The following is an 18,742-nucleotide window of genomic DNA, read 5'->3' as shown; positions in this document are numbered from 1 at the left end:
AAGTGTTTGAAATGGAAACCTACATATATAATCCATGTTTTGGATAAAACATTCTTATGACTTTGGAAAGCTTAGAAACAAATCCTTGTCTGCCAATATCCCTTTCAGGTTTCTGTTTTTCTCCTGTCTCCTCACAAACATTCCTAACAGATGGCAATTATTTCACATGACTGGGGTGGGAAGAGCTTTAACTAGAAGTTTAGGAAACCAGTTAATATCTCTAGTTCTGGTTCCTGAGAAGCTCGTGCCCTTAAACCACCACTGCTTCAAACTGTGGGTGGTTTTGGCAGCAGTGATACCATCTGTTGTGTTCTGCAAGCTGTTTTCCTAAACCTGTGTTTGTTTGGCACCTGTCTTCTCTTTAAAATGGCCATAATCACCCTGAACACAGAGAATACCAGGCATTGGAAATACATGGAGATAAAGGAATGCCAAAAATAGTCAAAAAGCAGCATGGAGGGGAAATTGCTCTGTGTTCCCCTCCAGTGGTGCTCCAGCAGCTCCTTGGTACGAGGCTGTGGGAATGTGATAATAACAGCTCTGAAGGAATTGCATCACTGTGGGAACTGGGCTGTTTATTCTTCCTTCAGTCCAGTTCTGCTGGCTCATTTGGCTGAGCAGGGATTAGAAGCTGAGGTAAAGCCCAGGAGCTCAGGAATCTCTCCCTGAGCTCAGGATCCTCCCTCCACCCTTCTAACACTGCTGCCTCAGTGTTAGAGAACTCCTTCCTTCTAGCACTCCTTCCTCAGCTGACCAGAAAGGAGGAGAATTTAGAATTTAGGTTTTACTCAAGGAATGAGAGCCCTGGGGACAGTATTCCCTCTGCCTTCTAAATTGGCTGATGTTATGAGGCAAAGGGAATATTTAATTGAATTAACAGAGAAGGAGCTGAAATAAAAAATCTTGATCCAAGGATTTTCTGGAATAAAGAATTTTAGAAAAATACCTAAAAATTTGGCTGTAGGCAAATGAAGTGGGAATAGAAGGAAGTGATGAATCCATGTCAGACACATCAGTATTCCTGTCCAGTGTCTGCCAGATGACAGAGCAGGGGTGGCTCCACTGACACACTGTGCTGTGCTGCACCCCGAGATTTGCTGTTCTGTATCTGCACCTGTCCAGAACATCCTGGTGCTGACAGGACTGGAGATTTCAGCACTTCTCTTGCACATCTCTCATTGATATTCTCTTTATTCTGCCTTCCTCAGAAGGTCTGGTCCTTGAGGAGGAGCTGAGTATACAAATTCTGATTTCTGCTTGATAAATGATACTTATTTAAATTTTAAAAAGCACTCTTATTAAAAAACAAATAGTCTGGTATTTCTAGCACACCTCCAAAGACAACCTTCTGAGACAAACTTTCTGTTTTCTTCACTCTTCTTCTCTTCCCCAGTCAGTCTTGGATTCCTTTTTGCAGAATGTTAATGACTTTGGGGTGGCAGCTGGAAGTCCCCTTTCCTCACTTGGGAACCTGTTACTCTGGGAGAAAGGGAGTTATCTCATGTACAAGTGTTTGCAGTCCCCATGAACAGATGGTTTCTCAGTAACTGTGACTATATTTGAGGGGCAGAACTCTTTCAGTGCTCTGGAGAAGGACAGAAATGTCTGCTCCAGCACACAGGTTGTGTAAGATAAAGAATTTTATCACGTCAGTGCTGTAGCTGTGTTTTGCAGATGAGAAAAATGGGATTTGCTGGGTTTAAAAAAAAATGGGTTTAAAAACATGTACTTGTCTGGACAGCATTTCCCAGCAAAACCAGATCAAGGAGAGAATGAGAAGGGCAGTGTGGCAGTAGTGAGGCAGCACTGAGCCTCACCCCCTCAAGCAGTTTGGTCCTTTGTTTTGGATTTAGATGTTCCAGATTTGCCTGGATCTTTCCTTGGTAAATGGGCAGGCTTTGGAGTAGTGGATGTTCTGATAGGACTGAAGGAATCTCTTCAGTGCCTGCCCAGACACTGCTCTGTCAGGATGTGTGTCTGAGATCTGCACACTGATGTGAAAAACCAGAAATTCTGCAGAAACCTCTCCTGATCTGCCATTTACATTTCACAGTTTTGGACACTGTGTGGAAACGCCCTGACAGCAAAGAGAGGAATATTTGGTAAAACAGGAGATCTCCAAACAATCCTGTGTTTAGCCTGTGCTAAAGAAGACATCACCTACTCTGGGGCTTTAAATGGGGACATCTATGTTTGGAAAGGGCTCAACCTGGTGCGCACAATTCAAGGAGCACACAGTGTAAGTGGTGTTTTCTGTCTGTTTGATAAGGAGAATTGAATTTTCATTTTTCATTGAATTGAAAAACTTCCTGAAGGCTTAGCTACAAAGATTTCCTTCTGTTTTGGGTCAGAAGCATGTCTGAGGCTGTTCAGCAATTAAGAACTTAGATGTAATGTTGTGTTTGTTGACATGTTGCCAACAGATGCTGAGCTGATAGTGCCAACACTGCTGGTATTTATAGCCTCCATCTAACCAAGTAAGCCAAGCCTCAAATGAAGTCTGTACCCCTAAAGTTTCACAGATTGAGTAGCTTCAGTTACGATCAGTTTACTTAAAAATAGTTGATAAGCAGATTATCTAGGCCTAAATAGAATTTTCCCACTGAAATCCCCAATGCTGGAGACTGACTCCTCAGAAGAGCTTCAGTGTGGAGCAAGCCTGTTGAATCTGGGAGTTTCAGCCATACTCCAGCCATACTCCAAAGAGTTTACTCCAGTTGCCTCCATAACACACACCCACAAACCACCACCCCCAGTCTGGAGCTCTCATAATTACAGAGTGAAAGGGGGACGTGCAGGATTGTCTTAGATTTCTAACCAGTCTAATACAATTAATTTCTCTCTGGCTTTCAAGTAGGGATTCATTGTCTTATTTCAAATGAGGACTGCTCCCATTTGGAATCTGACTGTGGGTGATGGCATTCTGATGTGGGGTTTTTGGAACAAAAGGAAATGACAATTTTCTTTAGAAAAGTGGTATGACATCTAACACTTGTTACTATAGTTTTGTTCTAGAAAGAGCACTGCAACAATAATAGGTTTTTTCTGATCTCCCAAAATTAGTTATGTTGACAGTTCATCAGGATTTTTAGGACCTCTTCAAATGAGATCTAAGGATTGATTATTTACAAAAGTACTCCCTAATTTATGAAAGCAGAGAGACTGGAGTCAGTGGGACATTCTACCTGAGCAACTACCATGAAACTGCAACTGCAATAACACAGCAATGTCTTTGGCAAACAATAACCCCCTGTATTATGGTAGCAGAATTCTGTTTGCAGAATTTTACTTAGGTTCATTAAAATTATTAAATACAACCTCTTTATACATAATGTGATTAATTTTGGAGTTTGCCATTGCTAACATGCAATCTCATGTAATTAATAATTAGAAATATTAATTTATGAAGACATTGCACAAGGCCACTTTGAAAATGGAGGTCTTCTCTCCACTGTATTTATCTCCATGCAGTTCAACTTATCTCCTAACCAAGGTTTTCCTGATAAAATACTGGCTCAGCAGGCATTCCTTGAACTATTCCAAGGTAGTTCAGCAGTCATTAATCATGAGGCATTTTCAAAACCAAGGAGAAATTCAAGCTGTCATAGAAACTTGTTTTCAACAAAGAGAATGAATTGACACTCTTTCAGTTCCTGTCAGATCCCAAACGATGTCTGAACTGAATTCATGATGAATGTCTCAGTCACCTCTGCTCCTGTAAGAACATTTGTATTGCTTGTTTGCTTGGTTTTGTTTATCACGGGGAACTCTTTACTTTAAGTGCTCCACTAGTTCTTCAATTGTCCTTGTCATAATATTACCAAAGCTAAATGTGAAGTTCTGCAGATAGGCTGTGTCAGTGCTGTTTGGACTAAGGTTTCTACATAAGCCACTCGAGTGGAGCACTTGAAATAAAAGCTGTGTTTGCTGGTTTGCTTTCTGGATGGGCAACACTTCTGTGCCCTGCAGTTTCTGGCCTTCAGCAAGAGTCTGTTTGAAAATGTTTGCTTTGTGTGTTTAAATTGCTTGTAAAGACCTTTAAAACTTGGGCTGCTGTTGGTTGACAGGCTGGAATTTTTAGTATGTATGCCTGTGAAGAAGGCTTTGCCACTGGAGGGAGAGATGGCTGCATTCGGCTGTGGGACACTGAGTTCAAACCAATCACTAAAATTGATCTCAGGGAGACTGAGCAAGGATACAAAGGTAATGAGCTATTCCTTTAATGGTTTTTCACACATCTGGATAATGGATTGTGACAGCATTTAATGTGAAGCATAGATGTCTCTGCATACTGCTGATTTTTTTACTTAATGACTATATTTATTTTGGATCTGTGTTCCCTTCCCTCTCTGACAATTCTATAACCTGTGGAGTGTTCCATGGTTCATGGTATAAACACAGGGATGAAATCACTGCTCCCCACCATGCAAATGCAAGAAGATAAGTGAGAACTAATTAATCACCTTAAGATGGGAGAATGAAGTTAGTCAATCCTTAATTAATTACTTAATTACTTGCAATTCATTTAACAAATTGAGATTTTTGGAACCTAATACTCAGAGATGCTGACCATCTGAATACTCTACTCATGCACTTGGAATGGTAGCACTTGGCAGATTTGTTGGAGAGAATGTTATTAAATTCGTGATAATCACATTTGTTGAATCTAATCCTGCTTCCTGTGAGCTCAGTCATCACTTTATTTTACGATTTGAAGCCCTTACAATCTCATGGATCACAATGCACACTTTATCAAGGGTGTAGTGTTCACTCATAGAATTTAGCCCTCAAAAAGACACCCAAGCAGCAGTCCCTGTGCTCTGCACTCCTGCCTCTATGTAGTTTTTTGCAGCCTCAATCATGATGTTTAGCATGAATTTCAGTAAGAAAACAGTAGCAACAAATAACCAAAAATCAAAGATCTTGGGCAAGGCAAACTGCCTTTGAGGCTACTCCCAGCCTCTGCAAGTGGGGTTTCACTTTCAGTTGTCATTGGCACTGATGAATTTAAGCACATCTGAAGCCTCGAGCAGTGGTGGAGCCTTAATGCTTACCTGGGACCTTCTGTCCCTCCCTTCCAGTTATTGTTCCAAAGCATTTTGCAAAGGCATTGTCTGTCAAACAAACCCTGAGAGCAGATAATCTTTCTTCAGGTGCAATGTGTTCACAGAGAACATTGCCTTTCCCACATCCAAAGGTTTGTTTGTATTTTAAATCAATGTTTGTATTCTAACAATGTCCATCTTTCACCAAATTCCAATTGGAATTCCATTGGTGTGGTCACTGGTATGTACCAAGATGAATGTCAGAACTTCAGTATGAATTTAGCTAAGTCATAAAATGGCATTAGAAATTAAAAGCTGTTGGAAGTGGACAGGAAAATAAATTAGGATTAATTTAACTTTCTCAGGAGATGAGAATATTTTATTTATGTGACCAATATTTCACTGCATTATGTATTTGGTTCCAAAAAATGTGAAAATGATGATGTGGGTGACCTTGACTGCATGACAAATGGATTTTTTAATTCATTCACATCTCACAGCATCCAGATCTATTATCCAAACTTTTTTCATGTACTGGAACAGAAAATACAAACCCTGCAAGCAATTGACCAGAGAGTGCTACCAAATTGATCAGCCTGCTGAGAGGGTGTTTTTGAGCTGGTGGTTGGTAAAATTCCAGCTGCAAAGTAGGGATCAGGTTTGTGGAATAAGATCAAGTTCTTTTAAAATTATACAAAGCAAAATTCTATTGGTTTGGGTTTGGGGAGGAGGAATGTTTTTTTTTAATAATCTATTTTGATTAAAGTGGAGAAGTGTGATAAATGGGCACAAGCCATTTAAATTCACCATTAAAATTTTATTTGAGTGTGCAAAAAAGTAAAGCACTGGAAAAAGGAATAAACCCGCTTCAGTCACAGGAACCCCTTGACTAATGTGAAAAACACCAGTCACTTGTTTTTAAGATTTTAAAAGTTTAATAGTAATAAAATGGTTATAAAAATAGTAATACAATTAGAGTAATAATAATTTGGACAATTTGAATTAGGACAATATGAGACAATAGAAACAAAGATTACAGATGTCCAGGTACTTTTTTCTGGGCAGCACAAGCCTGAAAAAGGACCCAACCCACGTTAACAGAGGATTAACCCTTATAAATAACAGCCTGTTGCATATTCATACACCACATACATGATGCATAAATTCCATTCAAACACAGGATTCTGTCTGGGCAGTGTCAGCTTCTTCCTCTGAATCCTGATGGCATCATCCTGCCCCAGTGAGGCAGGAAGAAGTTCATTTCTTCTGATAATGGAGCAATAAATTCCCTTTCTCTGAAAGATTTAGGTGTCCTGTGGCTGCTATCTCAGTGCCAGTCCTTTCTTTAGAAAAAAAAGTATCCTACATAGCAAAGTTTCTATTTTAACATTTTGTTATAACCTAAAACTCTGTTTAACACACTACTTAAGAGAATTTATACAGCATTACTTTCTAACACAACACATATAATATTCATTTTAATATTTGCAAAAAGCCACTCATAAAATATGCATTTTTCACAACTAATATAAAATTTAGATCTTTAAATCCTGTGAAATGAAGCTGGTTTTTAAATTCCCAAGGTGTGCAGCAAGCACGTTTTCCCAGGATTGAGCTTTCTCTATGTGCCAAATGGAGAAAATCTGACAGATCTACCTTGAGCTTTGAATCAGCTGGGATGTTCTGTGTGACCCCAGTGCCCAAGATGTCATCTGGGAATGACCTCTGTGTTATAAATAAGAAGCTTCACTAGGCCATTATTCAAGCAGCAATCAATTTATTAATTGATATGGTAAAGTATGAGCAATACAGCGCTGGGTACAGTGGGGGAAGTTTTCCCTCCAACTGCACACCCATAGTTGAGGCTTACAGGTATTTATAGGGGTACTCATCAGCTTTCTCAGCAGTTTCTGTTCCCAATTTTTACTCATCAGCAGTTTTTATTCCAAATTCTTCATGTCACAGTTCTATACACTATTGTGATTTAGTTTTTCTCAGGATGTATCCCAAAAGGAGTATCCCCAGATGGTGGTGGTCTGGTTTCTGAAAGAAGGAAGATGAATCCCATCTGGTGAAGTCCAGCTCCCCAGATGTGGGTCCACCTTTTAATTGCAAGGACTATAAATCTAACAGGGATGTCCAGCTTCCCTTGGTCGAAACTATAAATCCTTGAGTTGATGTTCATCTTCCTTTCTCAAGCTGTTTTTCTCTGTTTTGTTAAGGCATGAGATAAGCATGTTTCCTTTATTTATATTCCAAAGCTGTAGTTTCAAGGGTACAAGCAATATTCTAAAATTATACTTCAAAAGGTTATTATTGCAAAACTCTTTAAGGCTTAGCTACAAGCAAAGAGCAACATCCTTAATGCTTTAATTCCAATGCTCCTAAATCAACTAAGGTTAATTGTGAACAAAATAGGTTCAAAGGCCTTCTTCCATGCTTTACTTTCCTCAGTTATTATTAGAATTTGTCTTCATAAGTGTCCTATGGTCGGTTTCCACACATATCACAATCACAAATACACACATTGCCTGTATGTACCTGACCCGAAACACAGCTTTGTATTTCACATCTGGGATTCCAGCAGTGTTGGCTGTGCCCCCCTGGCGCAGCTGGCACTGAGGGCAGCTCCCGCTGTGCCCCCAGGCCTGTCCATCCGCAGCGTGTGCTGGAAAGCCGACAGGCTCCTGGCAGGGACTCAGGACAGCGAGATCTTCGAGGTGCTGGTGAGGGAGAGGGACAAGCCCATGCTGATCATGCAGGGCCACTGCGAGGGGGAGCTCTGGGCCCTGGCCGTGCACCCCAAGAAGCCTCTGGCGGTCACCGGCAGCGACGATCGCTCCGTGCGGTAAGGCTGCACTCGCTTTCTTCATTTCGTTACTGCACATGCACCTTAGGTTGTAATGGATTCATTTGACTGGCTGGCCTTATGGTAAGACTCTGTTAAACAATATCCACCCCCTGTCACTGTTGTTCCGAGACTGAGGCAGGAACAGGCGAGAGGCAGGATCGTAGAAAAGGCAAAGAAGGCTTTATTCAAAAGAACCACGCGGTTTTTATAGAATGGTATGATAGGTTCTATTCTATTGGTTAACTAACAAAAACATCTTCCTCACACACTGTCCTTGAGAGGAACAGAAAAATGAAGTAGAAAAACACCACCTGCAAATTATTTGTACTCAAAGAGTTATCACTTCTTTCCAACTCCCTAAAATTTCTCACGAGCCGCTGTGAGAAACGCTTGCCATTTCTCTCTCTCTGTCCCATGACATCCACACCCCCCACCCCCGTATTTTTCTCAGTAACTCTGTTTTTTCTCTTCAGTTTTCATATTTGAGTGCTGCACATCATGTAAAAATAATCCGAATTTATGTTCAAAATGCGTTGGATTTATATCTTCTGCTTGTATTATTGATTTAGTCCTGCTGTGTACAGGGGATCTAAATGGGGAATGGTCACATCATATTTCTCTTCTGGTAATATCAAGCAACAAACTTAAAACCTAAATACTTTGGTCCAGTGTTTTACTCAGAAGATATTTGCCTCAGCCTTCAGTGTTTAGGAAATCTGATCTAAAACTAATTCAGTTAAAATGCCAGAAAATGAGATTAATGAAAATGCTCTGATGTCATAAGGGGAAGTGGAGGGGCAGGCACTGATCACTTCTGTCTGTGACCAGTGACAAGACCCAAGGGAACAGCTGGAGCTGAGTCAAGGGAGGTTTAGAATCAATATTAGGGACAGGTTCTTTCCCCGAGGTGGTGGGGCACTGCCCAGGCTCCCCAGGAAATGGTCACAGCCCCAAGGCTGCCAGAGCTCCAGGATTGTTTGGACAACGCCCCCAGGGATGCACAGGGGGGGATTATTGGGGTGTCTGTGTAGGGCCAGGAGCTGGACTGGTGATCCTGATGGGTCCCTTCCAACTCAGGATATTCTGTGATCCTGTGTTTAGTTACTCCACTTGTGTCTTCAGGCTTTGCAGCAGCGTTTTTAAATTTTGTCTACATATTTGTGGACATTGTCACAAAATCAAGGATGCTCCTTTTCCTGTCTGTGTTAAAAGCTGGCACGTTGATAAGCCTCTGGGGGAAAAAAAGGCATTTTACTGTGTTTAGTTAAGCCACTCTCCTGGCTGTAGAGTTTGGAGGTCCAGCTCAGACTCTTCCTGTGTCCACACCCACAGAGCTGCTGTGTGTTCTCACCTGAGCATGGACTCTGCCCAGTGGAAATGATTATTTACCTGTGGTTAAAGAGATGGGGCTTTTCCTGTGTGCCAAAAATCCACCTCCTACCATACACCCAACTTCTGATTCCTACTCCTTCAGATTGCACATTATGATTCACCTCTGCCTTGAGGCTTGCTGCCCAGCTGGGATCTCTTTTTTTCTTCCCTTTCAGTCTTTTCACTTGCAGTGGTTTCCTATCCTTGCCATCCCTCATCTCATTCTAATCCCAATTAAAATCCAAGTGGCAACCCCACAGAACTGGCAGTTGTTCTCCACAGTTGTGTTTTCTCCCTGCTTCCCACAGGAGGATTATTTCTCTCAGTTTGTGCAATGCATGAGTGGTCTCCTCTGCTGGGGTTTGCCTGCCCAGTGTTACAGACAGGCACAAGTGTCCTGGCAGGGTGCAGGTCAGTTCTGGAGGAAGGGCTGCAGAGCTGGGATTAGCATTGCACTGCCCTCAAGCCAATAAGCCCCACTAAGATGGGATTTCTTGTCTTGAGCTCATCCCTTGGTGGGCAGAGTAATTCAGCTCTGGAGCTGGAGAAGGTGCTGCTGACTCAGAGCCTGACCCAGCTCGTGCCTCTCCAGGAAGCACTGCAGGATCTGTGTGCACATCAAACCTTGATTAATGCTGCTCTTATCACTCTTATCTCTGTTGGAGCAGTTCTGATATCCCTGATGCCTTTGGATGTGCCATTCTCTCAAGTGTGCAGGGATTTTAGTGCCTGACATCACACATCTTTGAGCTGTTTGGGCACTAGAGAGGGTGGCATTTGAGTGCTACTGGGATTTTTTTAAAGACTATGGCTTCGTGTGAGGAATTCCAGTGAAATGTATAAATACTTTCATTAAGATAAAAAGGTACACAAAAGGATTTTCCTACCATTTTTCTGTAATATTTAAATTGCATCCACAGGGATGTTTCTGTATTGCCCTTCACTGGGTAAGTTTTCTTAATATTTGATTATCACACTTTTTTTCAAAGAGTGGGTATGTAATAGAAATCTAAATTGGTTTAGAAATAAAAGTATTTAGTGAGTCAGATGGTATTCTTGTGTCTGGGATGTCTGAATGAGAAGTGGATTTACTGTATTTTTCCCTAACCCAGCTGAGAGAAGTCTCTAGCCAAATATAGGTTTCTAACATTTTAAATTTCCAAAGCAAACCATCTCAACTAGGAAAGCTGCCTCTTCCCTATCTCTTACCACAGGAACAGGGGAAAATTGGCATTCTCTAAAGGCATAGAGAATTATTTATTTCATTTATTAAATAAACTCTCATGTTTTGCAATTAGGCTTCCAGAGTATTGGACTGACTTCCGTGGAAGCAACATTTTGGAGCAACAGTTGTATCCTAGTGTTTTCTTCAAAATCTTTCCAAAGCCTTCCTGGTTCATTCCTTGTTATATTAGGATCACAGCTTCTGCCTTGTGAGACTGCAAGATTCTTGATCCTACTTCATGTTTGTCTTTGAAAACAGTTTTAATGTCCCACATTCATTTATTTTCCACCTTCTTTTCAGGCTCCATCCAAGTTGTGTTTATGCTGTTTATTCCAGTGCCAAGAACAGAACTTCTCCTTTGGAGCTTCTTGTGCTCCCAGTGCCTCCCACCTCCCTGTGCAGAGCCGAGCTCAGTGGCATCCACATCCTTGGTGCCAGTGCCTTCAGTAAAAACAGGAATTGTTACTGTTCCAGAGCTTTTACTGTAACTCACAGTAGGATCTCCCATCCAGCCTGGGGGCTCCTTTCTGGCCAGATTTCCTCTACAACTCCATCCAGTGTCACGTTACAGTTCTTGCACAAATTGCTCTTTTCTCCAGTTTAGCACATAGTCACATCTGCTGCTTCATAATCCACATATTTTACTGAGGATGTAATCAGTACATTACATTGATGACTCTATCCTCAAAACAAAGATAGTTGGGTGTCACAGATATCTTTTGTGAAAAATCCTTTTGTTAGGATTTTTTCTCCTGAGAAGCTGAGAGGCCTCAGGAACAAGATGTAACCAATGGTTATCTGCTGCTGTGGAATGCAACAGGTGCATCTGGGATTGGGCTCATGTGGTTGTTTATAATGAATGGCCAATCACAGTCCAGCTGGCTCAGACTCTCTGGTCAGTCACAAGATTTTATTAACATTCCATTCCTTTCTATTCCTTGCTAGCCTTCTGATGAAATCCTTTCTTCTATTCTTTTAGTATAGTTTTAGTATATAATTTTCTTTTAATACAATATATATCATAAAATAATAAATCAGCCTTCTGAAACATGGAGTCAAGATTCTCATCTCTTCCCTCATCCTGGGACCCCTGTGAACACCACCACAGTTGGGTACTGTTGACTTAATTTCTCTACCCTGTGAGAGGTCTTATATGCATTTTTCCCCATTATTTCAATTGTTCTTTAAATTTCTAAGTCTTGCAGACTACTGAGATCTGATGGGTAAACCTGTAGTGATTTGGGAAGCTCCTTCCATTCCTTCAGAAAAATATAGGGGCATTATTTGCCTTTATCTTAGGACATAATTTACTGGTTGATTCTTTTTAATTGCATTGATGTGAATGAGGGAATCAATACGCAGTTTTGTCTCCTAAGCCCGTTCAGAGTTAGGACAAGAAAGTCTTCCCTGTGGTTGGAATGTTGATGTTCCCTGAGTGTTGCATTCAGTGAAAATTTCACTCTGAGCTGCATTGACCCTTCCTGTCTACAGAAGCTTCATTTTTATTATTCACTTTGGGGAATTCAGTCAAATAAGTGAAGTGTGCAAATAACACCAAGTGATGACTGTAATTGAGCTTCACTCTGTTTTCTTCTACCGCAGTTGTGTTCAGGTTGAAAGGAGCTCAATCCTTTACACAATATTAACCCAAGGGGTGTGTGCAAGTGATTTTCCCAGCTGAGTTAGACCTTTGGGGTTCCTCTTGAAGACACCCAAATCCTGGGCAGTCAGGAAAAGCCTCCTCCTGCTTTCCCTTCCCTTTGGGGCAGGTTGTGGAGCCTTGCTGACCATGCCTTGATTGCTCGCTGCAATATGGAAGAGGCCGTACGGAGCGTGTCCTTCAGTCCTGACGGATCCCAGCTGGCACTTGGGATGAAGGATGGCTCCTTCATCGTCCTCAGAGTCAGGTAAGATGAAAAAACACGGGGTATCTTATCAGAGGAAAAAGAAATAATGATTGCAGATGCATCCATATCCCTTTTGAAAGGTGGCAGTTTGGCAAAGAGGAGAAAATCTATGCTTTAATAAATTTCAAAATATTGGTTCTTAGGAATAATGTTGATAAAATTTAAGATTTTCAAGTTTGGCTCTTTTCCTGTAGTCTGAAGTTATACAGGTGTTTAGTGAGAAGAAAAATGTATGAAAGAGAAAACATGGTTTGGAGAGGGATCTTCTTCACTGATGGTTTAGTTCCTGTCATACACATACCAGGCAAAATAATTGGTGATCAAAAGACATTTGTAAGTATTTTCAAGATAAACCTGAATTCTGCTTTTTGTGTAAGTGGAAAGCCTTTTTCTACATGGCTGCATCTTGAGCATTTTCTGTCTGAAATGGAGGGCACACGAAAGCAGGTAAAACCTTAAATGGGCCATCGAGTGAAATAGCCAAACCTCCAGCGTGATTTCAAAACACAACAGCTGTTTTAATTGATACCTGGAAGAGTTTACCCCCTCCTGACTGTTCTCCTTATGTTTGCCAAACATATGCTTAAAATACTTGGAACTCCAAACTGATAGGAGGGAAAAACCTGGGAAAACCCCTATAATGCTCTGCTTGAATGACTTTAACAAAACTTAAATGAGCTGTTCATGTTAATTTAAAAGCCTTCCCAATGACTATTTTTCTAAAGAAGTTAATCATCTTTGTCTCCCAGTAATCTTGTCCTTGTTAATTTGTCTGATGCCTCCTGGAAATCTCTGTCTTGGGTTAGGAATGCTTCTCCTTTCAGGACCCTGCTTTTAACAGTACTGGGTGTCAGGATTTAAAAGATACACTTACAAAACGTATCTCAGTAAAGTACTGAAGTACTAGCAGTGCTTCATTAGAGCAGGTGAGAGAATGAGGAACATTGTGGACAGGCAGAGTGATTTCTGTCTGCTGCTTAAAAAAAGTTTAGAATCAATGCTTCTCCTTTCAGGACCCTGCTTTTAACAGGGCTGGGTGTCAGGGTTTAAAAGATACACTTACAAAATGTATTTCAGTAAAGTACTGAAGTACAAGCAGTATTTCATTAGAGCAGGTGGAGAGAATGAGGAACATTCTGGAAAGGCAGAGTGGTTTCTGTCTGCTGCTTAAAAAATGCTTAGAAGCAATGAAGCAATAGGAAGTTATCCATGAAAAAAAAAGGATATTTCAGGTGAAATTTAATTTCTGCTGTGTAAATTATTCAGTGCATCTATGTTATCTGTGGCTTGCAAATTGCTGGGTGTGCAGCTGTCACTGTCCCCTGTGGCCCCTGCAGGGACATGACCGAGGTGGTTCACATCAAGGACCGCAAGGAGGTCATCCATGAGATGAAGTTTTCCCCTGATGGCTCCTACCTGGCTGTGGGCTCCAACGATGGGCCCGTGGACATCTACGCCGTGGCCCAGAGATACAAAAAGATTGGGGAATGCAACAAATCCTCCAGTTTCATCACCCACATTGACTGGTCTGTGGACAGCAAGTTCCTGCAGACCAACGATGGTGCTGGAGAGAGGCTCTTCTACAAGATGCCCTGTAAGTTTACAGCAATTAAATTTTGATTTTGGTTGAAGAGAACACCACAAATATGATACAAATATTACAAGTGAAAGTGGAGTTTTCTGGCTGGAACATAGAGAAATACCCACTGCTTGTTTTTTCAATATCTTCAGCTTTAAGGAAAAGCTGTCTCTGCTGTGTACATTACATTTTTTTTCATAGCAACTTTTGCAGCTTGACTCACTCTTAGGTAACTACCAAAGCCCCTCTGTCCCTATTGTCCTTCCTTGATGAGTGATTCCTGTTAGTGATCAGAATGTTTTTAAGAATGTAACTAAAAATAGAAGAACTGTTTGAGTCAGCTCGAATTGCTGACTGTTCTCAATGTAGAAGCTTGTTGGTAAGAAACAACTCTGATAACTAATTGACTTATTCTCACTCTTATTTGAGAATACTTTCTAATATTTAGAGGAAGCTTTTTCAGAAGAGCTTCAGAAATAAAAATTTGGGCTCTTTGGAGCTAGTTTGGCAGTCTTCAATCAACTCTAAAACAGCCTCTGTAAGTAAAAAGTACCAGTACAGAATGGCTGACTGACCAAATACTCACATTTCAGGGACTTAATGTGGATGAAAAACTCCTACTAGCACATGAGCATGATTTAAAATTGTGTATTATTAACCTTCTAGCACTTGAAAGTGTTCTAGGAACTCATGCTTTTCACAGTACTTCCTACTGAAGGCATTTCTTTGGTACATTTGGAATTATGAAGTTTTTCCACTTTTGTATGTTTTTATCATGCCAATCCTAATTAGCATACTAATTCTCATTAGTATTCTAATTATTTCTAATGCAGCTGCATTAGAACTCCTCAGATGTGTGCTGTCCTCAAACACTACAAATGAGAGATTATAGTAATTTAAAGGAAGATTGTGACTCTTCTTAATTGAGGTTAAAAATTAATTACAACTAGAACACACAGATAAATATGATGAAAAGAAACAGAGTTTCCAAAAAGCAGATGATGAAATTGGTTATTCACCTGCACATTTTCAGCTGGGAAACATCTAACAAGCAAAGATGAGATCAAAGGAATTCACTGGGCCTCATGGACCTGTGTGATAGGAACTGAAGTGAGTGGAATTTGGCCAAAATACACAAACATCACAGATGTCAACTCTGTGGATGGGAATTACAACAGCTCCGTGCTGGTGACTGGTGATGACTTTGGCCTGGTGAAATTATTCAGATTTCCGTGCCTAAAGAAAGGTAGGATGGAATTTTGTATGGCTGAAAAATGCAAGATTTACCTCAATACTGTATCAGAGTATTTTCTAATGGTGGCTTTTCATTCTGGTGTAAAGTTCCAATTAGTGTGTGCACAATTCCTGTGAGTATTAATGGATACAGAGAGCAGACTTTAACCCTCTCTCTACAGTTGTTTTCAGAAGTGTTGAGAATGTGTGGCTGCTTCCTCAGGATTTGCACTGTGCCAAGCATAAAGCCAGCAATCCAAATCAAACAACCTTTTGCCTTTCTGTGAGCTTCAGTGTTTAATTTGATATCACATCTCAGTGTATTTTCAAAATTTGTGTTTTAGGAAAAATGTAATGCATGTGTTGAGTTCACACTGGCACTCACGGCCAGAAAGGTGAAAATTAAACCTTGTGTGTGTCTGGTACTTCCTGCCACGACTGAAGTACTTTTCTGGCAACTGAAGATATTGCCCATATTATTTTATGCCTTATTTTTATATCACAATTACTTTTGTATCACCATATCAAATGAAGCATTTGAGTATTTTTTGCTTTTCAGATTTCACAAATGTATGTTTCTATTCCCAACCTAACTTCATTAGTTACAAGGTTAATTTTTCCCTTACATACCAGCAGTTCTCCTGTTGTTTTCAGGAGCTAAATTCAGGAAATACGTTGGCCACTCAGCCCATGTCACCAATGTGCGCTGGTCCCACGATTTCCAGTGGGTTTTGAGCACAGGAGGTGCTGATCACTCTGTTTTTCAGTGGAGGTTTGTTCCAGAAGGGATAACCAATGGCATCCTGGAAGCCTCCCCACAAGGTAAACATCATCTCTGTTCAAGTATTTGTTAAATTATATCAGCACAGAATGCAGCACTGCTGGAAGAGCTCTTATTGATTTAACAGGAAGAAAAAAAGTGATAATTCTTTGGAATTGCATATACTCAGCATGTTTGGGACATTGAAGCTGTCAAAGACAAGCCTTGCTTTGGGCCACATTAAAAGCTGCTGCAGTCTGCAATATTTGTGTCTGGGAATACATAAAAACAGCATTCCTCAAAGTGTGTGAAAGAAGACATTTAGAGGGACTGGATAATTAAATTTTCAACCTTAGCCATCTAACTTGCATTCAGAAGTTGCACTACACATTTAATTGTTTAATTTTAGTTTTCAGTGCAATCTCACGTATCTCAACAACAAATTTCTCATATTTATGCAGTAGCTGTACTTCAGATATTTTTCTTGTTATAATCATCATCTTTGTAATATCCTACCAAAGCCATATGAACTGTGTCATGGTGGTTGCTAAAATTGGGATTCCCTGCAGCAGAAGGGCAAAATTTCACTCTGTACATGCACAATTTGGTAAATTATCTAAATTACAGCAAATATTTTAAGCACAAAGAATGATCAGTGAACACTTTTATTTGTCATTTCTGTGTGTCTGCTCTCCAGACCCTGTTTTGAAAGCAGATTTCTCTGATGCTGGAACTGTACCAGAAGCTGCTCAGTGATTTTGCTTCTTTCTGCCACCTTCCTGCCCCGGGCAGGGAAACAGGAGAGACAGAAATGAAGCCTGACACATTCAGTCAGCCCCCATGACTTTTCCAAGCTGCTTGAGCTTCCAGATTTCTTGAATACTGCTTTGCCCATAGTCTAAATTATATAAAAATGTCACATACTATTTTCCTGTGATTTTATGTGTTCAATATATAGATTTTTAATTTTTTGTTTTTAAAGCAGAGGGTGGTGTTGATTCCTACAGTGAGGAATCAGATTCAGATTTATCTGACGTGCCAGAGTTGGATTCTGACATTGAGCAGGAAGCTCAAATCAACTATGATCGCCAGGTGAGTGCGAAATAACTCCCAGGGCCAATTACCTGGCAAGTTCCCATCAGTGTTCAGCAAAGAGAGGAAGTTTACTGCTGACTCATGGGCTGCTCTCAGTTATTTTGATGGAATTCAGCTGATTATGCAACCAATCTACATAAACCCTTGAGCTGCAGATGAGAATTGGAAAGGGTTTGGAGAAAAGAATTTAGAAGTGTTTTGGGGGTTAGAAGGTGATGTTTAAGGTCCCTCCAAAGCCAAACCACTCTGTGATTTGGACTCTGTTTACAAGTGAACCTGGTTCCAGGAGCTGTTGTCATTGAGAGTTGAGTGTTGCCTGTCCCCTTGTCCAGTGAGCTCTCAGCTGCAATGGGGGAAGGTCAGAAATTCCTCAGAGCAGGACTGGGATCTTGTATTAAGGGGGGAAATCACAGAACAAGTTGGTTCATGTTGATTTAAGGGATTGAATGCTTTCTGGGATGTGGGAAGTTCACCTCTAACATTGCAGGCTTTAGGCAAGGGCATCCTTTATCTTTTCACCTCACTTTCTAGACTACAATAAATTGCATAAGTCCTTCTGCCAACAGCTTATTTCACCTGTTTATTACAGAGATCAATCATGAATGACAAATGAAAGAGATTTTGCCAAATTCTCTCCCTTCCCTTCCATTCACTCCCAGTTTCACTGGAGTGCTGGTCATTCTCCTCCTCCCCTCCTCGTCCTGATTTTCCATCTGTATTCAAATCAGTCATCATCCTCCTTCACACTGTCTGTGTGTCAAAAAGGACATCTGGGTTTAAAAACTACAAGTGACAATATCATTGCAGGCAGTTCAAGAGCAATATTCCAAGCAGGTTAATGCATGGAAAACCAGGAGCATCTTTAAAATAGCATCTCTCATGGAAAATGTGAGACAGCCCCAAGCAGAAGCTGCATTTGGCATTTTTTTAAAGGAAATAATTGACAAAAGCACAGGGAAATAAAAACATGCATCTTATTTTGAGAATTGGGGTTTGGTTTGGGTTTTTTTCTTTTTAATAATATGGCTGAAGCAGCAGAGAGGATTCTAAATTTTGAGATGCATCAGAACATGATGCCCCAGTATTTTGTTTCACTGAGTTTGTTTCTGTCTTTTTCTTTCTTCCAAAAATCCAGTGTTGCTTCTTGGAAGTCAGGTAGATTTCTGTGGGAGTGGCAATTTCGTTGTCCATTTGTCCAAGAAATATAGGCATAGAAAACAGACACTAAGCTAAAGCTACATTTCAGCATTGAGATGGGTTTTGTTTGGGGATGCCTCAAACACCTTTAGTATCTCCACAGAGTTTTAGCATTTCTAAAGTGTTTAAATAGAAAGTATTTTGTGTCTTTATAGTTCTGTAATTATACTTTGGGGCTGTGGACATGTTGGCAGATCACTGAAGTGCTTTTGGTTCCTGTGTATTTCACCATAATCCTGAGATAGAAGCAGTTCATGCTCAGCTTTGAGCTTGGACACTGCAGCACAGATGGAATTAAAAAACACCTGGACACTCCCAGTCACCATTTGCATTGCTTTTCACTAAGTGACACTGGAATCTTCTAGAAAGAATGCACTCTGCTGCTGCTCCAGATTGCTGTTCTGGGCCACTCAGACCAGGAGAATTCATTGTTCAGGAAACTTTATTATCATCTGAAGGCTGGGGACAATAGTGCCTGC

General features: G+C 40.6%; 1 protein-coding gene across 2 annotated transcripts in view; it reads left to right on the top strand.

Moving 5' to 3' along the window:
- EML6 (EMAP like 6) overlaps window positions 1-18,742 on the top strand; it is a 93,654-nt gene that overhangs the window by 35,014 nt on the left and 39,898 nt on the right. For both annotated transcript variants that reach the window (XM_036379448.2, XM_036379447.2), the window contains exons 5-12: window positions 2,054-2,239; window positions 4,068-4,203; window positions 7,692-7,893; window positions 12,262-12,399; window positions 13,737-13,993; window positions 15,012-15,224; window positions 15,866-16,033; window positions 16,957-17,063. In XM_036379448.2, coding sequence (XP_036235341.1) covers window positions 2,054-2,239; window positions 4,068-4,203; window positions 7,692-7,893; window positions 12,262-12,399; window positions 13,737-13,993; window positions 15,012-15,224; window positions 15,866-16,033; window positions 16,957-17,063 — 1,407 coding nt within the window. The remainder of the gene's footprint in view (window positions 1-2,053; window positions 2,240-4,067; window positions 4,204-7,691; window positions 7,894-12,261; window positions 12,400-13,736; window positions 13,994-15,011; window positions 15,225-15,865; window positions 16,034-16,956; window positions 17,064-18,742) is intronic.

This window comes from Molothrus ater, chromosome 3, assembly GCF_012460135.2.
Source record: "Molothrus ater isolate BHLD 08-10-18 breed brown headed cowbird chromosome 3, BPBGC_Mater_1.1, whole genome shotgun sequence".
In the NCBI taxonomy this organism is placed as follows: domain Eukaryota; kingdom Metazoa; phylum Chordata; class Aves; order Passeriformes; family Icteridae; genus Molothrus; species Molothrus ater.
This window is presented reverse-complemented; position numbering and strand designations above follow the sequence as displayed.